General features: G+C 39.2%; 1 protein-coding gene across 1 annotated transcript; it reads left to right on the forward strand.

Moving 5' to 3' along the window:
* Positions 1-314: 314 nt before the first annotated feature.
* On the forward strand, positions 315-20,210 carry GPRC6A (G protein-coupled receptor class C group 6 member A; the record flags this gene model as incomplete). The annotated part of the gene is made up of 6 exons (XM_080806277.1): positions 315-508; positions 3,598-3,901; positions 5,443-6,279; positions 12,800-13,012; positions 16,451-16,574; positions 19,096-20,210. The coding sequence occupies 6 exons, from the start codon at positions 315-317 to the stop codon at positions 20,208-20,210; spliced, it is 2,787 nt and encodes a 928-aa protein (XP_080662403.1).
* Between the last annotated feature and the right edge of the window lie 7,284 nt (positions 20,211-27,494).

Consider the following 27,494-nt stretch of genomic DNA (forward strand, 5'->3'; position numbering starts at 1 on the left):
AAGCCCTTGGCATATCAGTAAAGTGAAAGAGTACTAAACCAGAGAAGACCTGTATTTCTAATTCTATAATTTTTTTCCTACCCTGACTGCTAGCGTCCATTTCCAACGATGGAATATTAGAGTCTGATATGTTCTTACTGGTGAGGAACTGTTTTGACTATCATCAAGCATCTGAAAACTGAATGTTTCCGGCCTTTGACACTGCCCTATACCTTACATGGTGTTTACAGGTGAAATAGAAACCATGTTGTTGGCGCTCTGTGAGCTTAGTGATTCCTAAGAACTCACATGAACAGAGCAAATGGGATTGAAGCATGGCACTATTGATGATACCAATGACCTGCTTTGGGAGTACTCTTGCTACCTCCCAGCCTTGCCAGACCCCTGATGACTTTGTGGCTGCCACTTCTCCAGGACATATCATGATTGGAGGTTTATTTGCCATTCATGAAAAAATGCTGTCCTCAGAAGACTATCCCAGACGACCAGAAATCCAAAAGTGTGTCGGGTGAGTAAAGTGTCGAAGAACACATTTAGATTTCCTGATTATACTATAACACTAAGGCATGTAAGCATTCACTTGTATTAACATCTAAAATTATTTTAATAAAATTTAAATTCTTATATTTTTAAGTTGCATATAGTTAGTCTTGTAATCCTTCCTTAAAAGAGAAATATTATCAGCACTGTATGTATAATCAACCTCTAAGTGCAGAGGTAGTGAATGCTTTCCCTTAATATATGTATTTAGATTTGGCTAAAAACAAACAACCCCTGAAGTCACTTGAGAAAACCAAAGGAGACACCATAGACTATCCATTACAAACATATATAGCATGTTTCTATTTATATTATATATATTTATTATATATTAATACTAATGTATATGAATTTACATTACACTATTTATAGTATGTATTGTTCATGTTTATATCCCCCACAATATGCATTTTGTTTTAAATATAAATGCATTATTTAGTGTTTTGTTTAAAATGGGCTACATTTAAAATTTCTCTCTATACTAGCATTTTGTCAATGCTGCATTCCTTTCATTCTTGAAATAATTAAATTCCTTCATGATAAATTAAGACCTTACTTCAACTTAATAGGTTCCTTCTTCTGTGATGAACACTTTTCACTGAAAGTTTGACTATAGAAAAAGCATGCACAGTGTACTACGGAAAAGTAAAGCTGGGCAGGGGATGTTACAAATGGATTTTCTTTAAGGAGAGCAGGATATTTGAATTCTAATTTCAGTTTGGGAACAAACTTACTCTGTAGACTTATGCAAATCACTTAAACTCTTTGAGTTCCAGTTTCCAGTTTTCTCCTTTGTAAACTAAGGGCCTGGATAACTTCTAAGGACACAGACAGCATCAGCTTCTGTTCCTATGGCAATGTGTTTGCCATGCTTCCTTCTACTGGGAAATCCTGCTTTCTACCTTGATGTTTTTGTATGTAAATTTGACTTTCCCTTCCCCCCTCTCTTTTTTTCTTTCTGTATCAAAAAATATTTCGCAACTCCTCTAAGAATGCTGTCAGATAAAATGTGGTTCCACATCACACTAAAATTCCTTCCTGGCATTTGCCCTAGAAGTTGGGCACTTAGAGCTACTGTCTTTTTAAATGTTGATTATCAAAAATACCAGCAAATGCCTCAAGATAAATAATGAAGATTTTCAGAGCACTAAATTGGTACCCAAAGAAGATTTGAGGCCCACAATTATAGGCCAACAATTAAGGATGGAAAATATGAAAAAATCATTGATCTAATAAATTTATTCTGGAAAAAAAATTGAATTGAACTTCCTTTGACCTTATTGACATACCTTAAGAGAAACAGTATTCACTCAACATCAAACAACTATTTATTAAGTGCCTACATTATCAGGCCCTATTCTAGGCACTGGGATACCAAAGTGACTACACCGAAAAGGTTGAGATTCTCATGGAGCTAACATGGGGGGGACCCTGAAAATATACATTTTAATGTCATACAATGCATTATTTTTGTTATGATTCGTTACTTTAACTTTTCTCTCCTTATTTCTTTCTTTAAATTAAAAACTTACTGCTGATTTGACAAACTTCACTTTTAGATAGCCTTCAATGACAAATAATATTATTAAAATACTTTAATTTATCATAATTCAATGAACTAAAAGGACACTTAAAAATACCAAAACCCTGAACAATAATATTCTCCCCTATGAATGGATAAAGATGTAGTGTGATGGAATGTTATTCAGCCATAAAAAAGAATGAACTCTTGCCATTTGCAACAACATGGATGAGTCTAAAGAGTATAATGCTAAGTGAAGTAACTCAGTCAGAGAAAGACAAATGGTTTCCCCCATTTAGAAAACAAACGAAGAAAGGAAAAATAAAGAGACAAACCAAAAAGCAGACTCTTCATTACAGAGGACAAACTGATGGCTAACAGAGGGAAAGTGGACGGGGTGGGAGGGAATGGGTGAAATAGGTGAAGAGAATTGTAAGAGTATACTTACCATGTTGAGCAGTGAGTAATATATGGAATTTTTGAATCACTATATTGCACACCAGAAACTAACATAACACTGCATGTTAACTACACTGGAATTTAACATAATAATAATAATAATGTTCCCCTTAATTTGTTTAAAAAATTTTGAATCTTTACTATATATTAGGCAGTTTGTAACCTTTTATATACAGTGATGGATGACATAAACTGAACAGTAAATCAGTAACCAAGCAACTCATGCCCTGAAGTAATCACAAATCAGAAGTCAACTGGGAAAACCCACTAAAAGAGGAAATAGCTATGTTTCATAACTCAAGTGTGCACTTTATCTAGGAGAAAACTGCTGAACTTATACCCCCAGCCTGTTTTATATGTGATTCTGAAGAGTCTTATTAATCTGGTTTCCAACCACAAAAGCCAGGCTAGTGAGTCTAAAGAGCAGATACTTGGACAGCAATAAAATGGTGACATCTAACTATAAAAAAAGGGCAAATATCAAACAGATCTTCATACTGCAGAATACTAAACTGAGTATTCAAATGATCCCAAAAGTAATCAAGAAAAAGTTAAATCCTGTTCCATGGACCCCATTTGAGAAACTATATACCCTTTAGAAAGCTTTCCATCAAGAACTATTTTTTTAATAAAGATTTTTATTATTTATTCACTTGATAGACAGAGATCATGAGTAGGCAGAGAGGCAGGCAGAGAGAGAGAGGAGGAAGCAGGCTCCCCGCAGAGCAGAGAGCCCGATGTGGGGCTCGATCCCAGGACCCCGAGATCACGACCTGAGCCGAAGGCAGAGGCTTAACCCACTGAGCCACCCAGGTGCCCCAAGAACTATTTTTAAATAAATGAAGTTTAGTGGAGTTTATCCTTTAAGAGGTAAGCTTTACTGACCCAGAAATCATCTATTTTAAAGCAGAGGTGTGAATAAAATAAGTTACCATCATAACTTATTGTGTCAGTAGAACACACATCGTAACTTATTATCACATCATAACTTACTATGTGAATAAAATAAGTTACCATCATAACGTTTATAGAAGAGTTATGTTCTGATTAAAAAAAACAATCTTGTTTCCCAACAGCTTTGAAATATCAATTTTTCTTCAAGCTCTTGCCATGATTCATAGCATTGAGATGATCAACAATTCACCACTATTATCTGGAGTCACACTGGGGTATGAAATCTATGACACCTGTACCGAAGTCACAGTGGCAATGGCTGCCGCTCTGAGGTTTCTGTCTAAGCTCAACTGCTCCAGAGAGATGGTGGAGTTTAAGTGTGACTATTCCAGCTACATGCCAAGAGTTAAGGCTGTCATAGGTGCTGGCTACTCGGAAATAACGATGGCTGTCTCCAGGATGCTGAATTTACAGCTCATGCCACAGGTGGGTTTTGTGTTACCATGGACGTTGGTTTTGAGCATATTCTTTATTATGAGAGGATCAGGGTAACCTGGGAAACCAGTTAGGGAGTTGCTTGTACTTTAACCTTTCTTTCTCTTCCGTCAAAGAGGGCATGGTGCCCTATTCTGGATGGTATAGTGGACAGAGCACTAAGGGAATACAGTCTCCCCCTCAATCTGTCAGATCGAGTTTCTGAAGGTTCTCAGCAGGATTCAGATAAGACTGAAAACTCTGAGGGCCTCAACTGCCTTGTTTCTGAAATAACATCAGTTGGGTGCTATGAGGAAAATTGAAGAGAGACTAAGGGGTAAGGGGACATGCAGGCCAAGGAACACTTCCTGAAACTCAGATGAGAAGGGACAAGCCAGGGAAGATGGGGAGAAGAGGACAGACAGCATCTATGCTGAGAACACAGTTAAGGACCAAGAGGAAATGTTCAAAGAATAACAAAAGGTAAATACAGCTAGATCAGGTATATAGAAGGGAGTTCAGTAAGATGTGTATTTGCAGAGATAAGCAAGGGCTGGTCATTCAGCATCTTATAAGCTGTAGTATAATTTGCGTTTTCTTCTGAATATGATGAGAAGCTTTGAGCAGGGACTATGGAACTACGTAATCTCCTTGTAATGCAAGCCAATAAATACTCAGGAAGTAAGCAAAAAGGCCTCTTAAAGACCAAAACCAACATCAGAGAGCCCTTCACTAGAGTCTTGCAGACTCTACTCAGAGTCCAGCAAGTCCTCTTAGCTTGTATTTTGAACGAACTTACCTTCTCATCACATTGCTTTGTGACTCATTGGCCAGTGCTTTCTAGGGTCCAGGAAGATTAGAAGCCAAAAGTTAGAAAGGAAGAAGAGTTATAGTCAGATTATCAAGAAATAGCCATCCGATAGAAGAGAATAGATAGAAAAAAATATATATATATATGACAGTAACTGCATAAGAACTTAGAATATCTAACTTTCTGGAGTTAGAGTCAGTCAGAGCACATACCCATGAAAGACTCTAAGAGTTCCATCATCTAGCCCAGTGAAATTGATTTAAAAAAATAAGTTTATATCCAAAATGACAAAACAAAAGAATTATTTCCCCAAAGAGCTCAGAGATAAGGCTTTGGCTCAAATTTTCTGGACTACGTATAATGCTAGTTAGCTGATAAGTAAGAAAAGTAGACTATTTTCAACAATGATTATGGTATGTAAAAACGTAATCTCCATGATCAACAACACTAGACAACACAAAAGGAAAGGGGACTCCCCACAGGGAACGCTAATTTTACTGAAGCCCAGGTATCAAACGGAGATGAGCCCAGCAATGCCAGGTATAAAATGAGGTCTGCATAGCAAGGTCATGGTAGTTAGGTTTAGTCAATGTTCACCATGTGCCAAAGTGAAGGTGAAGAATGTAAAGAATGTAAAGATGATTTAGGAAAAGATTACAGAAATTCACAGAAATGAAAAAGCATATGAACAGCCACCTGGAGTTCATCAACACCATGACTAAACGATTCTGTCAATTTCCAGGTGAGTTATGAATCAACTGCAGAAATCCTAAGTGACAAAATTCGCTTTCCTTCATTTTTACGGACTGTGCCCAGTGACTTCTATCAAACTAAAGCAATGGCCCACCTGATTCAGAAATCTGGATGGAACTGGATCGGCATCATAGCCACAGATGATGACTATGGACGACTGGCCCTCAACACATTTGCAGTTCAGACCACAACAAATAACGTGTGCATAGCTTTCAAAGAAGTTCTCCCAGCCTTTCTCTCAGATGACACCCTTGAAGTCAGGATCAATGAGACACTTGAGAAAATCATAGCAGAAGCCCAGGTTAATGTCATTGTGGTATTTCTGAGGCAATCCCATGTTTTCAATCTCTTCAGTAAAGCTATAGAAAGAAATATAAATAAGATCTGGATTGCTAGTGATAATTGGTCAACGGCCACCAAGATTACCACCATTCCCAATGTTAAAAAGATTGGCAAAGTTGTGGGGTTTGCCTTTAGAAGAGGGAATATGTCTTCTTTCCATTCCTTTCTTCAAAATCTGCATATATTTCCCAGTGAGAATAACAAGGCCTTACATGAATACGCCATGCTCTTGTCTGCCTGTGCCCATGTCAAGGACAATGATTTGAGTCAATGCATTGCCAGCTACTCTCAGGGGACTTTGGCCTACAAGGCTAATGAGGATATAGAAAGGAACTTCTCCCTGAGAAATGATTTCCTGTGGGATTACACCGAGCCGGGACTTGTTCACAGTATCCAGCTCGCGGTTCTTGCCCTTGGTTATGCCATTCGGGATCTCTGCCAAGCTCGGAACTGTCAGAACCCCTACGCCTTTCAACCATGGGAGGTACTAACTCACACATCTGAGAAAATTCCCCTACAGTCATTTCTTTCCTTGCTTTAATTTGCAGATATTTATATTAACTGCTCTTAATTGTATTGCTGTTGTAAGTAGATACCTTCAGTGCCTGAACAGCCTGCATTTCTATCATTAGTAGCTCTTTGTTCTTGAGAATTGTTATTTTGCCTTCACTATTACACTGACCCACTAAAACAGTGTTCTTTAATTTTCCGAGAAGATCCAGTTGATAGTATTTTCCATGAGTCTATGGATTTGTATCTGATCTTATAGTATTTCAATTCTTTCATATGAATTATCCCTTGTAGTGCTCTTGAGAAACACGAGACTGGGCATGTTTAATGGTCCTTTTTATTATTACTAAATCTTACCAATAAGGAAACTAAAGCTAGAAAGTACTAGAAATATGACTCTAGTCTGGGCCTTCTGCCTCCATGCCCTTTGTTTTTCATGGTATCTCTGGTGGTTTATAGTCTTTAAAGCCTTCAGGTACAACTCTCAGGACAGTCTTCCTAGGACTCCAGTCTTTCTCAAACGAATGTTAATTAGATCAATCATCACAATTCTTATGATATCTCAGGTTGAAATGAGCCACAAATTCTGGGTAAAGGAAGTCTTTTCCTTTCTTCTCCTTGATTAGTTTGTAGAAACTCAAATTCAAGCTTAATGTGACCCTTTTTAGTGAATATTTTCCACTGTGTTTTTTAAATGCCGATAAAAAGATATTTAAAAGCAAATTGTTGCTTTATATGAAGATAAATTTTACTCATTAAAACAGATTTCTCAGTAGTGTGTACTCAAACACAAGGTTGTTTGTCTTGATGCAGAATCATGTTCCAAAAATACAGTTATTATAAGTGCGTAAAGGAAAAAGAAGGTGAAAGGAGGTAAAGACTCAATTCGTACCATATACATGAGTTCCAGGACAGGCTATTTCTACATTTGTCATTTTCATTTTAAACACTCCCAAACACACGCTCCAAGGTCTGACGTCATCAGCTTACATTTTGGGTGGATCATGGGACGATCATAGGGTGTTTCAAATTGGTCATTTTAAAACCAGTTTTGATCTTGTAAATGCAAGGCAAAAAACCTAATAAAGATGTAAGACTAGAGATTGGAATTTTTTAAAAATTAAAACTATCTTTTTAAAGTATATACATTTATGTCTAGCTATTTTAAGATATCTGTTTGAAGGCACACTCTCTGTAATGTAAAATTTTAGTGAGGGATTAGTAAAAACTGAAAATTAAGTGAACCACAATAATGAAACCATTACACAGAATTTTTGGAATGAGAGGTTGAGGAGTAATAGAGAGAAATTAGACAATCCTAGAGACAGATAGGATAAAGGGGAGGAGACATAAAGAGCCTCATAAGGAAAGAGAAATTCAGCTAGAGCTATTGATCCACTAAAGATCTGGGAAACTATTTTAAATCAGGAATAAACCTCAAACATTCTGAGGGAAAGACTTGAGAAAGTGTAATCTGAGCAGAGTCTTCTAAAATGTTTTATTTAAACAGTAGGGGTCTGGGGTTGTTCTTTATTCCCCCTGGGAGCCTGGTTATCTAGAAACAAACAAAAACAGATTGGAAAGGAGGAATATGTGAGTGACTCGCTCCTTTGATCACAATGTGAGCGAACCACATCTGTGCCACATTCAGTGGGACAAATAATGCAGACAATTGCCTTTTTATGAAGAAATCTCCACACACTCTATGTTTAAAAAGATCAGCAACATTAAGGTCACTAATCAAAGATACATTCTTAAAGATTATGTTGACCCCTAGTAAAATTCACTCATATTTAAATATTACTTTCTAAATAATTTTACATTCGAATAACTTTAAAGAAGTTTCTCCCAGTATTTGAGGGTAGCTCGTACTTTGGCTCCTGTGAGCAGGATTCAGGAATGGCGCAACAAGAATTGTTTTACTTCAACAGATTTTTAATGTTACTCAGATGTGCGTGACGATACCACCTTCTTGTTGTGACCAGTAATCTGGGGGTTTTTGTTTCCTTTACTTGTGATGATGTAGAAAGTAGTAAGTGATGTATGTGGGATGACAGAATGTCTAATAGTCAAATTTCTAATTCATACATTTAGCAAATGTTTATTGGATGTCTCAATGTTCCAGGCATTGTGTTGAATGTTGGAAATATTCTGGAAAACAAGATGATTCTCTTCCTAAAAGAGTCATCTGTCTATTGGTGTATACAATCAAATAATTAAGGAGCTGATTACAATGCAGAATGATACATTACTATGTTTCATAGAGACACAAAATGGTAGAGAAGCACATAATGGAGGAAACCAATCTGGCATTAACAATTTAAAGAACATTCTTCAAAGATCATGACATCTCTGGAGAATATGATGGATGGGTAGGAGTTAGCCAGGACAGAAATACTCCAAAAAGGGAGAGAAAACATGGCATCTCCAGGGATAAGAAAATAGTGCCAAAGAATCAGTTTTTTTGTGGAAACTACAGGTAAATGAAAGTAGAGAGATTAGTGAGGGATCCATCATTAGGGCCCAATCAATCAGAGCATCTCAAATTTTGATGTGCAGCTGAATTGCCTGGGAATCTTGTTATCATGCATATGCTAATTTGGTTACCACTGGGGGGATACCTGAAAGTCTGCACTTCTAATATCTCTCAGGTGATGCTGATACTGCTGGTATAGGGACTTCCTTTCTTTTTCTTTTTCTTTTTTTTTAAAGATTTTATTTATTTATTTGACAGACAGAGATCACAAGTAGGCAGAGAGAGAGGAAGGGAAGCAGGCTCCCTGCTGAGCAGAGAGACCGATGCGGGGCTCAATCTCAGGACCCTGAGACCATGACCTGAGCCGAAGGCAGAGGCTTAACCCACTGAGCCACCCAGGTGCCCCCAGGGACTTCCTTTCAACAGAAACTCTGCTAACTCTGTTTAAAGGTTTGGACTTGATAGAGCAAAGGGGAGTCAATTAAAGATATTTTTAGACAAGAAAGTGTCGTGATCTGCTTTCCACTGCAGAAATAGCATTTCATTTCCACTGTGGTGTGCACTGATTAGCAGGTCACAAACCTAGAGGTAAAAGGACCAACTTGGTAATCAAGGCATAAAATAAAGATGGCTTATACTCCAGGTACAAGTACTGCAGGTACTTTGTGTGGCAATATGGATGGAGACACACATATGTGGGTGTTTAAAAGGAAGGATGAAGAGCATCTGGAGATAGAACAGGGCAGACGAAGAGAAGCAAAGATGTTGCAAGTGATTCCACATTTGGACAACTGGTACCATTTATCGAGATGGAAACAGAAAAAAGTAGAGGTCTGGTGGGGTGAAGTATGAAGTATTCTGTTTTGGAGATGTTGAATTTGAAGAGCTTCTGAGACATTCAGCTATAGCAATGGCAGTCAGATACTAGTCCAGAAGTCAGAAGAGAGGGTGATTGTGAAGTAATAGGAGAATCATAACTAATAATTTTTTAAAAGATTTTATTCATTCATTTAATAGAGAGAGAGAAAGAGTGAGCAAGAGAGAGCATGAGCAGGAGGGGAGGGCAGAGGGAGAGGGAAGCCGACCCAGGGCTCAATCCCAGGACCCCAGGATCATGACCTAAGCCAAAGGCAGATGCTTAACTGACTGAGTCCCCAAAACTAATAATTTTTAAGGGGTATTATAGCAGGCATTGACATATATCACCCCTAATCTCCATAATATTCTAGTAGGTCCACCGTTTCATGCTCCTTACACTCCATCCTAAAGAAGTAACAAAAGGAAATGTTACTGGTAATCAATACTTGCAGCCATTTAGAGATGGAGGGGACGTCCCCAATAAGGGTCTGGCTCATGGTCACCCACACAGGTAGCAGTGAGACTGCCCCAGCCTTAGTCCAGGGTGCTTTCCACTATAGCATGGAAAACTTCATGAAAGAAGACATGGGTTGAGCACCAGACAGAGTTGCAAGGCCGTGTCCTCTGCAACTCGAATTTGCTCACCAGCACAGCTTCCTTAGGGAGATGTCGTGGACATCAGAGCGGTCAGGGAAAAGAAAAACATGTTAACCACAACAGCTTAAGTGGTGTGGCCTTCTGGGCCTTTCGTTCTCAAAAGCAGGTCATCGCCATACACAGCGTGAATGCTATAATCGTGGAAGTGCAAATTCTAGTTTAAGATTTATGATGTCAATTTACAGTGACTTTCAGAGTCTCCATGGGAAAAAAAAATTGACAGAAAAACCCTTTCCTAGCTTCATAACCACAGCAGCAATGTTCAAAATTACCGTAACCCAGAGCAACTGTTCTGTCTTACTTACCAGGTCAGGAATACAGTTTTGTTTGCCTCCACCCTCTCTCCTGTGAGGACAAGCCTACGGTTATGTTAGCTTATGTACATCATACAATGTTACCATTATTTACAGAATGGGTATGTGTCAGAACTTTACCCTGGAAAACCTAATTAGGTGCAGGAAAAAAGCAGGTGTAAATGTAGTTCAGACTCAAGAGTGGGAGAGGATATGCTCCCTAAAGAAGTAAGTTTTCTGGGGTTCGTGTGTGTGAATTGCTGAAGAAAGGAAGCAAGGAAAAATGAATACACAGGTAGAGGTAGAAACATTGATGGTAGAACTTTGTTTCCTTTTTAAAATTTTTGTTCCCTTTGCATTTTTTCCTCCAGGCCATTGCTGGAAAAAAACTTTTGTGGGTTACTTCCACCCTGTTAGATCTGATATCCTGCTTCTTTAAAGAAATACTAGTCAATTTATATTCATTAAAAGAACTAAGAAATCTGTGGGGACATATAATAAAATCAACATGCATTGCTTAGAGATTTTTCCAAAGTGACATTTGGTCGCTGACCTGACTATCGTAACTGATATATTTACCTTAAAATATAACTGAGTTTTCTTATGTTCTAATGACAAAATTGAAGGAAAGAAACATTCATAAAAGATTAACTGAGAAGGAATAGAATAAGAATAACTATTCAAAAAGAATAATGTCGCCTCATTCCACAGATTTTGCCACAACAAAAGCCCTCATAACCTCTTTACTCCTCCTAGAGGAGTAGGCCCAGTGTGGTCAGAGAGGGTATTTACTTAGCTGTGGTTACATATCAAGTTAATGGTGAAACAGGGTGTTCCTCCCTCCCGGTCCAGTGTTCTTCCTCTGCAGCACGAACTCAATACAGCCGCCCTGTTTGCCAGGAAAACATTTCCCGTCCTAGCTGCATTGCCTACAAGTTCTTATTGTACAAATTAGGTAAAAAGGCAAGTAATTTTTCACTGCATTTCTTTCCTCTCAAGCTAAAAAATATTCATTTTATGAATCGCATTGAAAATAGAATTTAGAGATCACTTTATTAGACAATCACTGAAACAGATTTGAAAACCATTGGAGATGATAAGATCCATACCTCCTACCAAACAGAGTAACAAAGTATGGGTTTAAAGGGCAGTACCTTCCACCCTCCAGCTCAACTTCTCTGGTGGAGAGACACCCCAAGAACAAGATGCTATTGTTGATGGACTGTCTCCCACATTTGTACCTCTGTCTCCTTAGCCCTCATTTTGGGGATGGTGAGTATAATAACCCCTGGCTCAGATCACCCACTCAGTCTTGGCCAAGGATCCAATTGTGGCTAGAAGGAAAGGATGAATTTTGCTGCCTTCTATAGCTTCAGAAGACAACTCATGACTGCTTTTGAGTCAGAAGGAAAAAATAAGAAGATATTGAGTTAATATATTGTAGACACAATGGAAAGACCTGAAAGTCAAATTGTGTTTTCCCAGATAAGGCTCTTGGCCCCTTGGCTGGTGGTGCTCATCTAAGAAAAGAGGAAGATGATCCTCGCTCAGCGTGTTTCACTGAGTTGTTATGGCATAGAAGGATATCACACTTCTGAGGATTAGAAGTAATATATGAAGGTCGGGTGGCATCATTAATTGATAGACTCAAAGTATTTTTATTTATTGTCACAAGATCCCTATTAGCTAATTAACAGGGTTAACAGATATTAATAGAAACTTTACTAATCTTAATCTTTGCCCAATACTGGGCAGAATTCTTTTTATGTTTAATTACAACTAATCCCTATAAAGTAGACTTCATTTGACAGATGGGGAAGCTGAGGCCCAGAAGGAGACTGTGGGTGTCAAGACCACATCACTAATGAGATACAGAACCAGGATTAGAGCCCGGGCAACTGCCCTGAAGGATCCATCCTGAAATTTTATAACGTGGAAAAAAAAGATGCTCAGATCTCAAGGTGGTAAGCTGGAGAAGCTGCCCTCCATAAACATTACCTTGATTTCTCAAATTGGCAGAGCAAGATTTTGGCAGAAATAAGGCTAGAATTCTCAAATTATTGCCAACCTTCTCAACTAGTTACTAAACTCATTGATCCAGAATGTCCTTTTTCTACCTTTTAAGTGATATTCCTTATAAGATAGTGTTATAACTGGCATAATGGATACATATTTCTATTAGTGTCTATTTCTATTTTTATATCTTATAGTTACTTGATGTACTAAAAAATGTGACATTCATTGACGAAGGGAATTCATTTCATTTTGATGCCCATGGGGATATGAATACCGGATATGACGTTGTGCTCTGGAAGGAGATCGATGGCCACATGACTATCACCAGGATGGCGCAATATGATCTGAGGAATGATGTCTTCATCATCACGGACCAAGAAACAAAAAACGAGTTCAAAAATCTTAAGGTAGTTTTGTGGTAGCCTGCTTTATAACATTCAAATCAAATGAGCACCGCAGCTGCAAAAGTCCTTAATCCCACCAGAATCTCCAGTGACCCTACGGCCTGTTTACTGTCCCCAACTTCCTTCCCCAAATTCTCTAGTCAACTCATGTCTCTCTCTCTTGTACATGCTCTCCTCCTTATCCTCATTTCACCAAAGCATAATCCTGAGTAAATTCAACTCTCTGCCTAATCAATAGAGACCCCATATAGATGAACTTAGCAAAACAAAAACAAAAAACATCTTGTTGACTTTTTTTGTTTTAAATTCATGATCTCTAACCTCCAGTGGGCCCTTAATGCTGCTGGACAATCAGACTATTACCTTAGTCCATTAACTCGCCCCCCTTCCTAGAGAGCTATTCCATAGATTTTCTTCTCTCCCCCAACTCCAACACATCTTCCCCATCTTCACTTTCAGTTGACCTTGCTTCCTATGTTGCTAACGAAACTGAAAAAATCAGAAGAGAACTGCAGAATCCCCCTGCTGCCACATCCACCTTCCTTCCAGCACTGTGTGTGGGTGGACTGTGTTCCTGGCCAAGATCAGCTCCTCCCTTGACCTCTGGATCCCAATTCCTTTCCACTTGTACTCGATGATACTGTTCTGGCGAGTCTCCACTCTGTTCCACATCCTCAAGTATTTTCTTTTCTCCATTATCTACATGATGATATAAATATGCTTTTATTCTTTTCAACTTCAAAAAAAAAAAGGAAAAAACTCCATTGATCCCCACTTCTCCTTCTATACACTGCCCCTTCTTCTATTTCTCTCTATAGCAATTGTCCTTGAAAAATTCAAATACATTCACTGGCCCCAATTTCTCTCCTCCCATAGTTCTCTTGAATTCTTTCCAATCCATCAAAATTCTATCTAGTTCACCAATGTTAATAAATCCAAACATCATCGTACTTCACTTACTGGCTAATTGTTCTCCTCTTAGTAAGATGCTTTCTTTCTTTGTTTCCACAACACCATGCTCCCTTAATTTTCTTCCTCTCTCTCTGGCCACTCCTTAGTCTCTTTTGCTGCTTCCTTATTGTTCCAGCTGCCTATAAACATTGGCATACCCAGAGCTCAGAACAGCTCCTCTTCTGTGTCTGCACTTTTCCTTAGCGATCTCATGCAGGCTTGTGGATTTAAAGAATGTCATTCGTTATATAGAAGGCAGATGACTTCCAGCTTTTTACTCTTCTAAATTTTAACCCAAATAAATATACAGTTGCATAACTGACATCTCCCCTAGGTGTCTAATGGTCCTCTTCACTGACTACCTCCAAAACTGAGCTCCCAACCCTACACTCATCTCAATAAATGGCAATTTCCTTTTAGTCGCTCATGGCAAAACCTGGTAGAATCTTTGTCATGCTTCCTATCCAATCTAAATTTCACTTTCAAACCCATAGCCCAAAATATCAGATAAACCTAAATCTTTCGATATCCCAAAGTTACTAGTACCAGACTTTAGAATGTCTTTGCTGTCTCTTATGTGGGAGGTGGGAAGAAAAAGAAGGTCTCTCTTTTATCCCATAATGATGTCCTGCCTAATGAAAACCCAGATCAGGAATAACTGTGATGAGAAGAATAATGCCACTGCTTGTGGACACAGGGTTACCAAATCTTGGCTTCTTTTCTCTCTTAGCCAGATCATTTTCATCTCCCAGAGAAAGGGCAAGTTAGCTTAGTCCTTGGATTTTGTTCCTGGCTTAGGAACAGCTATTAAGAGACTCTAGACAAATCCTCATTTACCCATTTTGCTTTGACTTCCCAAAAGTAAAAGTGAGACAATAACAGGTTTCACAAGATATGCCATGAGAAAGGGACTGTAAATGGAAAAAAAAAAAAAAAAACCAAAGCTGAAGTGCAAAGAATTATTAGTTAAATTGGAAAGGGCTTCATAAAAACAGGATGCTATATATGATTCACATTGTGACATGCACAATTATAACCTACATTCTCAGGATTATTAAAATATTATTTATATATCTAGGGTTGCCTTTTTTCATTAATACATTACTGGTTTTAAATTCAAAATTTCCATTTTTAAAAAAGATTTTATTTATTTATTTATTTAAAGAGAGAAACTGTGTGTGAGAGAGAGTGGGAGGAGGGGCAGAGGGAGAAGAAGAGAGAGAATCTCAAACAGACTCCCCGCTGAGTGAGAAGCCCGATTAGGGGTGGGGAGTGGCAGTTGATCTCAGGACCCTGAGATCATGACCTGTGTGGAAATCAAGAGTCGGGTGTTCAACCAACTGAGGCACCAGGTGTCCCTCCACTGTTTTGTTTTTGAAGTTTAGACTGGACAGAGACCTTGGACAGCATGATTAATTACCTTCTTCTAAAGAATATAAAAGCCCAATAAGTTAGTATTTCTTATATAGTTGAACTTTTTAATACAACACAAGATTGGAAATTTCTAAGCCATTGTTTTCTTCTTTAGTTCCATCATTACACATCTGTCGCTCTGCTAGGGACTTTCAGAAAGAACTAATTTCCCTTATTTTCTTACAGAAGTTATTAATGCAACAAAAACTACTTCTTCTAAAGGCAGTTTCACTATTTGAAATATTTTTCTGTCTTTTAAACTTGTTCACGTTTCTCCAGATGACAAAACAATTCTATTTGCTATTTTTTAAAGAGATCATAATTCTATTTAGTAAATGTATTTTTAAAATTTATTTTATTTAATCAATTTATTTTTTATTAATATACAATGTATTATTTGTTTCAGTGGTACAGGTCTGTGATTCATCAGTCTTACACAATTCACAGCACTCACCATAGCACATACCATCCCCAGTGTCCATGATGCAGCCATCCCATCCCAACAACCCTCAGTTTGTTTCCTGAGATAAAGAGTCTCTTATGATTTATCTCCCTCTCTGGTTTCATCTTGTTTCATTTTTCCCTCTCTTCCCCTATGCTCCTCTGTCTCGTTTCTCAAATTCTTCATATCAGTGAGATCATATATATACAATGGAATACTATGCAGCCATCAAAAAAACCAAAATCTCCCCCTTTGCAATGACAAGGATGGAACAAGAGGGTATTACGCTAAGCGAAATAAGTCAATCAGAGAAAGACAATTATCATGTGATCTCACTGATATGAGTAAATAAACATATTTTTAAATTAAGTCAAATTTGGGGCACCTGGGTGGCTCAGTTGGTTAAACATCTGCCTTCTGCTCAGGCCATGATCCCAGGGTCCTGGGATCGAGTTCCACATCAGGCTCTCTACTCAATGGGGAGTCTGCTTCTCTCTCTTTCCACCCCTCCCCTGCTTGTGCTCTCCCTCTCTAATAAATAAATAAACTATTTTAAAAATTAGTTAATTAATTAAGTCAAAGTTACTTAGGATAAATCTTTGAAAAATTTATTTGAGACTTCTTTCACTTTGCAGCAAATTCAGTCTAAATGCTCCAAGGAATGCAGTCCTGGACAAATGAAGAAAACCACAAGAAGCCAACATATCTGCTGCTATGAATGTGTGAACTGTCCTGAAAATCACTACAGTAACCAGACAGGTAATTATCATCACCGCAGCAGGTACAGTGACACACCTGGACCATTTCTCTTAGGCTGATTCTTTTTTTTACCTGAATCTTTTTTTTTTTCATTAAAAAAAAAGCATTTTATGCTTCTGCTAGATTAAATTTCAGTGAAATTTCATATGATCTCGGAATTCGCTCTGTTATATCAGCAGATGTACAACCAATATGTAACAGAGATATAAAAGTAACTTCACTTCCTAGGGAAGTTGTCACCCCCTCAACTGGACTTCCTCTCTCACATCTCTCAAAATAGTGTGGATTCTGTCAATTTTTGTCCATGTAGCCCCCACATAGACATGCCTGGCTTGTAACTGGGGCACAGTAACTATAAATAAATAAATGCTAAATTAGCTAAACAGGGCATGGTAGAAACCCATAGGTGTACATACCCTGGAGAGCTCATTATTCCTACCAAGAGGCAATGGTAAAGCCTAAAAAGAACCTTCTGTGAGAGGATGGAATGAACTGTTGACATAGATGAGATGCTACTAATAGTTTGAACAAACCTCTCTCTAACAATTTCACAAGATCAGAACAAAATACAGAGATTAAAGAACAAGAATAAGGTCAGCAGCCTTCAGGGTCTTAAGAGGAGCTATCAGCACTTGCCCTGGAGTTCAGCCTACTTTAAAGCATCGTGTTCCCTTGTCTACTGCTGCATCCCCATTCATCTATTACAGCGGAGAACCTGACAGTTGGAACAGTTCTCAAATGCTTACTCTTTTTTCTCATTGCCTCCAAGGGGAATGTATCGCAATGTTAACATTCCAATAGTCATGTTCTGTCACTATTTTGTCAGAAAATATTGTGGTTTTTTGGTCACAAAAATGTGACTTGTCCCAACCTGAGATGGGCTCCATTGTGTAAATAATTACTTATTGTTGGGTGTGTGTGTGTGTGTGTGTGTGTGTGTGTGGATTTTCCAGGTAATACAGTGTCTGGCAATTCTGCCAGGTGGAATAAATAAAAACACCAAGAGAGTATGAGGCATTTATTTCCCATAAAGGTATACACGAGTTTTCAAAATATAATTTGGGTTATCTTTGGATAACCAAGAAAAGATCAAGTGTTGAAGACTGCCTTTCCCTTGGAGGAAAAGCAAGGGTTTGGGGTGATCTAAAAGGACATCCTGTCCTGTTGTTCTCCACGTCTCCAGCACACAGTTCTTGTACATAGACAAGACCATGAAGTGTTCACCGAACAGGTGAAGAAGATGGCGCCTGCTATCAGAGGCAGTTAGTGGAGAACAGGAAAACAGGGTTTGGAAGAGAAAGAGGTTGGAGAGGTAATGAAGTGTGTACACAGACACACAACCTGACTTTAAGGTTAACGAAGAGAATGCAGGCCCCATATAAACTTGAATGGGCACTGTGGGGACTCTCAGATGGGTGCCCAGAGAAGGGCTTCCGGCAAGAGATGGGGCGCCACCTTTAGGGAGTGAGACTGGACAGCAAATGCAATCCCACTCCCAGAGACTCCATTCTGATATCAGCTCTACATCCCACCCTGCCATCAGAATCAGCAGAAATCACTTCCAAACTTATCCCTCCCTGTGTGAAAGGCTCAATTTTACTGACCTCCTAGCCAAAAAAATTAACTTTAATTCTTCGTTCATGGTCATTGGTTACAATCTTGAGTTATCTTACTTTTAGAGAGCTTTTAGGGTGACCCAACCATATTTTCTCTGCTTTTAAAAGAACTGCAGCCTCATTTATAATAGCAGGTCTCACTACATTGAGTGTCTATCATGTGTAATGCTCCATGCAAAGCATTTTCTATTTATTCTGCCACTGAATGCAGCACTCCAGTGAGGCAGAGCCTTCTAACATTTTTTTTAGAAGATTTTATTTATTTACTTGAGAGTAAGAGAGCAAGCGAGAGAGAGAGAGCACAAGCAGGGGTAGGGGCAGAGGGAGAGGGAGAAGCAGACTCTCCGCTGAGCAGGGAGCCCAATATGGGGCTCGATCCCAGAACCCTGGGATCATGACCTGAGCCAAAGACAGACACTTAACCGACTGAGCCACACAGGTGCCCCACTTTTTAAATTTTTTTAAAAAGATTTGGAAATAGACTCGGAAAATTCAGTTTACTTGTTCAAGATTATGGGAATCATAAGTGATAGAGAAAAGGACTTGAGGTCATCCAAGTCCAAAGCCCTCCTTCTTAACAGAGTCCCTGAACAGCCACCTATATGACAGCAAGCTCCTAAGAGGCTAGCATCTATCCTGAGTATATGGATTTCCTAAAGACTCAAACCCCAGCTGCTTTTTTTCTTTCTGTTCCCCTCTTTTTCTTCCCTTGCTCTCACACTTTGTCTCTTGCCTTCTTTTGGGTTCTGTGCATGCTTTATTTCAATAAGTAACCAATATGACAATGATCTCTATCCCTTTTCTCCTTGGGACTGTAACTAAGGAGTCTCATTTGTAGCATCATTGTGGACAATCTACCTGGTTTAGATGTCTGCAATGTAACTGATTTTCTTCCTATCTTTTAGATATGGATCACTGCTTTTTATGCAACAATGAAACTCACTGGGCTCCTGTAAGGAGCACAAGGTGCTTTGAAAAGGAAGTCGAGTATCTCAACTGGAATGACTCCTTGGCTGTACTGCTCTTGGCCCTCTCCCTACTGGGCATCATGTTCGTTCTGGCCATCGGCATAATATTTACAAGAAACCTGAACACACCCGTTGTGAAATCATCCGGGGGGCTGCTGGTCTGCTACGTGATCCTTCTCTGTCATTTCCTTAACTTCGCCAGCGCGGGCTTCTTCATTGGAGAACCCCAAGACTTCACCTGTAAAACCAGGCAGACATTATTTGGTGTGAGTTTCACCCTCTGCATCTCGTGCATTTTGATGAAGTCCCTGAAAATTCTGCTAGCCTTCAGCTTCGATCCCAAGTTGCAGAGCTTCCTGAAGTGCCTCTATAAACCGATCCCCATCATCTTCACTTGCACAGGGATCCAGGTTGTCATTTGCACAATCTGGCTGATTTTTGCCGCACCTGCTGTGGAGGAGAATGTCTCCTTGCCCAGAGTCATCCTCCTGGAATGTGAGGAGGGATCCGTCCTTGCATTTGGCACCATGCTGGGCTACATTGCCATCCTGGCCTTCATTTGCTTCATATTTGCCTTCAAAGGCAGGAAATTACCTGAGCATTACAATGAAGCCAAATTCATAACATTTGGCATGCTCATTTATTTCATAGCTTGGATCATATTCATCCCCGTCTATGCCACCACATTTGGTAAATATTTGCCAGCCGTGGAGATTATTGTTATTTTAATATCTAACTACGGGATCCTGTGTTGCACATTCTTCCCCAAATGCTATGTTATTCTTTGTAAGCAAGAGGCTAACACAAAATCTGCCTTTCTCAAGACGATTTACAGTTACTCCTCCCAGGCCGCAAGCAGCCTTGCCATAAGTCACGTTTCACTGGACTCCACTAACAGCAGCATCACAATGACCGATCCCAGCTCTGATGGAAGGTCGGCAACCCGGCAGGAAAGCAAGGATCTTCAGGCACAAGCATTTGCACACATATGCAGAGAAAATGCCACACGTGTATCTAAAATTTTGCCTCGAAAAAGAATTTCAAGTATATGAAAGCGTCCATAAGAGAGGGCGTGTTCTAGAATAAAATGTGTCTAGGATCTTTGTATTTAAAATGTGCATTTATTTTCCAACAAATACATTCCCTACCACCATGTTCACTGATACTCCCTCTGCCCAACCACCTGTTTAACAAAGAAATATAGAGCCCTTGCCCTGAAACTGCCTTCATTTCTCCACCTGCCTCCATCTTTACCCCCTTCCTCTTAGGCACATCTCTATTCAAAAGTCACCCAGAATACATCATCTGTATTATGTCCTCTGTCTCCTCAAACCTCTTCGTATGGGTTCTCCTTCTCTCCTAAAGCATCTTTATCTTCCCACTTCCACTGCTCAGTTCAGTTGAACAAACATTTGAACGATCACCCTGTGCCAGGTGATATGCTAAATATGAAGGTACAAGAAGGATCGAAGCATCATTTCTTACCTCAAGGAGTTCGAAATCCAGGAGCAACGGTTACATACTGACATCTTCATTTCAGTGTGGGGAATTCTAAGACTGCCATGCACATGGGGCACTGGAATACAGTGACGTGGCACTTGGCCACCCTGGGGGATGATGAAGAGCTTCGAAGAAAGCGAAATAAACCATATGACATTTAGGTGAAGTCTCAAAAGATGAGTAAGAATTAGCTAATCAAAGAAAGTACAGAAAGCTGGTCCACATAAAGGAGGAGAGCCAGGAGCAGCTGCAGAAAATGTCAAGAAGGTGCACAGAAGAAGGGAGTACAGTCATTTGGAATTATTAGAGAGGAGTCCTGTTTTGCATGTTGAGGTTAGGTCATGAAGGAATATCAGAGACTGGAGTTCTTTTATCGGAAGCTTGGGACTTTATTGTATGTGCAGAAGGTCGTCAAGATGACAGGCTCAAAGTCCCATTTTAAGAAGGTCACGCTGAGACAGGGTAGACAACAGAGGCTAGTTGGGAGAGGATTAGGATCTACACAAAGGAATAGAGAAAACAATATGAATATGTACTTAAGCCATATAGGAAGTGTAACTGACCTCAAGTAGTTGGTGAGGGTTGAGGTATAAGCTTCTAGTTTGATTTATTGAAAGATATGTGCAATGTGAGAAGACTGGTTCAGAACAGAAGATGGAATATTGAATTTGAAGTGCCTGGAGGAATTTCAAGATGTATCAAGTGTCCATATGGATATAAGACTCTGAGCTCAGGGGACAGGGCAGAGTTGCTGATAAGGATTTGAAGGCCATGTTCACATTGTCATCCAACCTTATAAAACAGATAAGCTTCCAAAAGAACATTATCTCCAATCTTGACATCCTTTTTAACTACAACTCTCTCTCCCCCTCCATTTCACAACTGGACTTTGGAAGGAATAGTGTCATTATTGATTTGTGACCCACTGAGCCCAATGGAATCTGGCTTCTAGTAGGCCACTCTACCAAAATAGTTTAGAGAACAGTTGCCTGTGACTTTTTAATCTGTCAGATTCAATGGTCATGCTTAAGCCTCCATCTTCCTTGAAATGGATAGGCATTTGTGGTATAATTCCTCCTCCTTAAAATTCTCCTTCTTCATTACCTACATAATTTTCCAAAACTTTCAATTATTCAAAACTCTTCAATCTGATGCAAAGGCTCTTTTGGTTCTAGTCTGGCATCTTGACCATATGTCTTCCTCCACTTGACTCTTAAGTGTGGGTAATCCCCAGAGCTCTACCCACAATCTAAATCTCTTGTCTCTCCACACACTCTCCCACTACAACATCGCCCATCTTCATACCTTAACTAGGACCCAGATAACTCCCCAAACCACATCTCTGGTTCAGGTCACTCTAACCAACCCACTTACTTGTCCCTTGTCCTTTGACTTGCCAAAGGCAACATTCCTAACATTTGATCCATTACTTCCTTCTCCCGGCTGCTGCTCCTATTTTCTCCTGCTCAGCATATTGCACCACCTTTGGACTCACTGGAACCCGACGGTTCGTCTGCCGGTGAACCATCTGCTGCACCCTTCTATACCTTTAATTCATCACCTGTCCTTTCTAACTCCTGAATTTTCTCAAAACCTTGCCACAATCTCTATCCCTGTCATTACCTCCTTCATCTAGGCCTTCATCTCCTCTTTCACAGATGTTTACAATAGCTTCCTAATTTGACATGGGTCTTTCATTTTATTTCAACCATAAAGAAGGTCCCACTAAGCCTTCCACTCGTTTCCACTCGATGTATATTCCAGAGCAAAAACTTCTTTATGTTATTCGGTTGTCTTAAAACCTACAGTAAGTCAAAACTCCTTATCTTGATGCCCAGGCTTTCCACTTCTAGTACCAAAGGTTGTCCCTTTCTGGTTGGTACATAACCCCCCCCTTTTTTTTTTCCCCAAACATTTACTGAACACAAACGCCATTTTTTTTTCCTTTTACACAGCAATATTATTAAGCTTCAAATTAGCTGGGCTATTAGGACCATCAATTGCCACGAAATTAAAAATGATTCTACATGTCAAACTCAAATAGAAAATGTCATGCAATATATAAATCACTAACAGACCTCTGGCGCAGTCAGCAAGTTTACTTTGTTTATTAAAGTCACGTAAACGGTTTGACAGAAGTGCACAATAGAATGACATCACTGGTTTGCTATAAATCACAAGGAATTACTAGAATACAACAATGTTGTTTTTCTACACAGAGGATTACAGGATGGGGTGAATATTATAGAGGATAGGACCTTTTCAACACATTAGGGCCAGTCGGATTTTACTCCCCAACTATGTAACTTTGAAAAGATTGGGTAGCAAAGCCAAGGGGTTTTCCTCATCTTTTCTCCTCTACCAGTTACTAATAAGCCACAACCAAAAAAAGCCATGCACAAATTTTACAACACCTGATAAAAAACAGATACAAAACCTTGTTTACTTCATCACTTGGCAAAGCTTGCATCTTCGCTCCTTCATTTTTCTGATTAGGCCACTGATCACATGACTCATTTGTGTTAATGTGCAGGGAAGGGACACCGACTTGATTGTTATGGGGAGCGTATCTTGATGTGTGTGCAGGGGTGAGTATTGCTAAATTATTAGGGGTGAGTCATGGTTGGTACATTACCCTTGAGAAATGGCCACCTGTTGGTTATTGTCTGTACCCACAGCATGCAGTTCCATGTCTGTGTCTGACCCTTTTGGCCTATGATGTCCTTTCCACCCCTGTCCTCCTGGAACACTCCAGCTAATCCCCCTTCTACCCTTCAGGTGTCTCCCCTTCTACCAGGCCATCCTTTCTGCCGCTGTCATGGGACCTGTTATACTTCATCACATTCACTTGTTTTTATTTTAATTGACTCAACTAACATTTATCAAGAGCCTACTGCATACCAGGCATAATTCTATGCACAGGAAGTATACAATGATAGAAAAACACAATTTTTTCACCTCAAGGAATTTATATTCTGGTGTTTTCACCATTTTGCAGTGAACAATCAGTTCTCCTTTTAGAGCAACGCTCTTGGCTGCCCTTTCCTCTCTACTACTATTGCTATCATCACCCCAGTTTAGACTCTCATGATCCCCCACACCTCTGTTGTTGAAACAGTCCAAATTAGTTACCACCCCAGGACTCCCCTTCTATCATACACAATACATCATCATGGATTATTCTTACTCAAGTTAGTTCCAGTACTACCATTCTTCTATTCAGAAAAATGTAATAACCTCCTATCACTTTCAGAATTAAATTCCCCTATCTTGCTAAGCAAGATCTTCCACATTCTCACCCCAACATAGATCGAATGTTAAAAACAAAACAAAACACCAAGATAGTAATCCAAGTTTACTGCTTAACCCAAATGTATTCACATATAACATGGTGTTAACATCTCGTGAAATTGTTCAGAGTAAAATATCCTGAGGTATATGAAAGTGTTAAGAAATGAGTATTGCGTTTGTTATTTTACTGACTCATTGCTCTGTTGATATGAAAACTGTTTCTCCTAATGACATGAGAGCAAAACTGTAGGAGAGCTTCCAGATTCTTGAATGTGATCACACAAAACAGAAATCCCAGCACTGTTGTGCCAATAGAACAATGAAAGGAATATTGTTTCATAAGAGTTGTGACTTTTACTACAGTTACATAGCTTTCAACAATTATTCCAGAATTTTAAAAATGTTATTTAACATAAGAAATAAAGCTCTGAATTCCTTGATACCAAAACTACATCTTTGACATCATGTAAAACAGACAAGAGAATGACTACGGTACTTTTAATTTTTCTGTCAAATTTTGAGGATTTAAATTCAATAGGGTTTAAGTTAAATAATTTGCTTACTCTTTTTGGAATAAAGTGCTTTTTTTCTATTATAAAACCAATATCTAAATACTACTAAAAAATAAGTAAATAAGGAGCACCTGGGTGGGTCAGTTGTTTACTATCTGCCTTCAACTTGGGTCATGGCAAGCCCTTCATCAGGCTCCCTGCTCAGTGGGAAGCCTGCTTCTTCCTTTCCCACTCCCCCTGCTTGTGTTCCCCCTCTTGCTCTGTCTCTCTATGTCAAATAAATAAATAAAATCTTTTTAAAAATAAGTAAATAAAAATAATCAAAACTAACAAGAAAAAGAACCCATCACTCTATGACAAAACCAACAGTCCACTATTATATAAGCACCCAACTTTTTACAGATTGTTTTAGTCAAGTCCAAATCATTATTCAGACAGAAACATTCCCATTGGTCAAGACAAAGTGATCTGGGGGTGGGAGAGCATTTAGAGTTCACTGACAGACTGGTTCATATAGTTATCCTCTTACCTTGATCACAGAGATGCACTTACTAAAATATTTTATTGCTAAAATGTGGGGGTAAGGGAACAATACACATTACACCATAGCCATTATTGGCTGGATGAAATCAGAAGTTGGTCAGCCCAGGCTGTGAGGATCTCAAGAGCAGGGTCCAAGTATAATTGTTATCTGTGCATTCATACAAGGTGATCACCAAAATTAGTATTCAGTAAGTGTTGAGTGAGTAACTTTAATGTTCTCACAAATATTCTTAATGTCTTAATCAGCACAATAACTCAACAATTTTTTTCCCAACCTTCATCCCTCATGTTAGATTCTCCACAGCTCTTGAGCTGTCTTTAAGCCAAACCTTCAGACAGGTTCTTACTGCCATTATCAGCAACATAAGACTTCCAGAAAGTTAAAGTAGAAAGCAGTTAATTGCAGAATCCTTGAAACTTGGGTTTAAAAAAGGTGAAGAACAAACATATGAAAAATTAAACATAGAAGTGGTAAGTTGCGGACACCTGGATGGCTCAGTGGGTTAAGCACCTGCCTTCTGCTCAGGTCATGATCTCAGGGTCCTGGGATCGAGCCCCGCGTTGGGCTCCCTGTTCCATGAGGATCCTGTTTCTCCCTCTCCCTCTGCCTGTCGCTCCCCCTGCTTATGCATGTTCTTTCTCTGTCAAATAAATAGATAAAATATTTTTAAAAAAAAGAAGTAGTAAGTGGAACTTCCACTGTGATATTAAAAAGAAAGGAGTGTGCCCTCCTTCTTCTTCCATTCCTCTTCTCGCTGGCTCTTTTGCAGAAATGGAACAGCCATCTTGGACCCTGAGATGTGATCTGCCAGTTGAAGAGGGCAGAGCAACAAGACTGAAGAAGCCTTGGTTGCCAAACTGATTTGCTTTCCAGCCCTGGATTTCTTATGCTTAGAGAATATGTAAGGAAAGCAAACAGCCTGATAAATTCACGTGTGGGCTGACCCTCTGCTCTAATGAATGGCCAAGTCACAAAAACAATATGAAGAGTTGGAAGACTGAACACAGCAAAAAGATGCACTCACATCCAAGAGCCTCTTGTAGGAAGATCTCAGGTGATCAAAATTTCTTACATTTTACAACTTCTGCACTTACATAATTTTTCTGATACCTGACATTACATTTCCACCCCAACTCAGGTTATGAGAAAGTGAAATTTTGAAAATTCCAGATCTATCTGGAAATATATTAATCAAATATTTTCCCATCTTTACAAATAGCCATCCTTTCATACCCATAAACATGTGACCTTGATCTGTTTCTTGCTTGTTAGACATTGAAGGCATGACTAAAAATGTACAAGCTGAAAGTGTAAAATCTAGTCTGCAATTAACCAGTGGGTCTGTGTTAGGAATATTTCTCATCTAAACAGCTATCCATTATAGATACTAAGATAAAATAGAAAACCTAGAGCCAGGTTCTGGGAGTTAGCAGCGTAAAACTAATGGATTCTGGCATATTAGAAAAATTGCTATGTCCTTATATGAGACTGAATAGAAGGGAGACTACCTAGTGAGAGACCACCATGTTGGTAAAAAGCATAGGAAAAGTGTTGGTGGGTACGATTTATTTGTCATGTTTGCAACCACCTATTTCCAAGATCTAATGTGAATTTGATGAAAAGAAAATGTATTTAAAAAAATTCTTAAAATAAGTATTTTAAAAGTCAAATATGGAGTGGGACAAGGCAGATAACTGAAATCAAGGCTAGGAACTATTCACCCTGGGCCTCAAGGAAGAGAGAAGTGGACATCATAGTCCTCCACAAGCATCAATTGAAGTAATGTTGGAAAGTCTGCAGCCTAGGAGGTTTGTTTTCTGGTTTCAGCTCCTTTTGTATTTGCCACATAACCTTACAAGACAACTTTCCTCTTCAGAATTCTTTGAGGAATCGTCCATTCTAGGTGCCACAGGAAGGGCTGTCGATCACCTGGAACACCACAGTGGTGGAAGGGTGGCTCACACTGAACCATGAGAGTCCTTTTGGGTCCTTTCTGCCCTTGGAGGGAGACAGGAAGACTCTCCCTGATTTCAGTTTGTGAATGATAAGGCTTCCAACCATCATCTTTCCTGTCAGATGAAGGAAAACAATTTGATACAGGAGATAATGAGGTCAAAATGAAAAGTGAAGCAGAGCCAAGTGACAGAGAGGAGGAAGGAAGGGCCAGAGGAAAGAGAGGGGAAGTGAATGGGACGGAGAGGGGGAACAAGGGGAGGGAGATGAGGAGATTTGAGTACCTTGATCTAGCTGTGCCCAAGGCTGAACTATATCCTTAGACTTTAGCTGTGCCCAAAGCCGAACAATCCTAAACTATTGGCTACAAGAGGCGAAATTTTCCTGTTTTTCTTCAGATTATTTTTTTTGGATTTCTGTAATTGAAACAAAAGAACTGTGACTAAAACCCTTGTGCTTCACATCATTGGTTACATTTTCCCACCTGTAAAATGGAAAACATGGAATAAATTTATTTCAAACTTCCCTTTTGAGCC

This window comes from Martes martes (genome assembly GCF_963455335.1).
Source record: "Martes martes genome assembly, chromosome: 6".
Taxonomy (NCBI): domain Eukaryota; kingdom Metazoa; phylum Chordata; class Mammalia; order Carnivora; family Mustelidae; genus Martes; species Martes martes.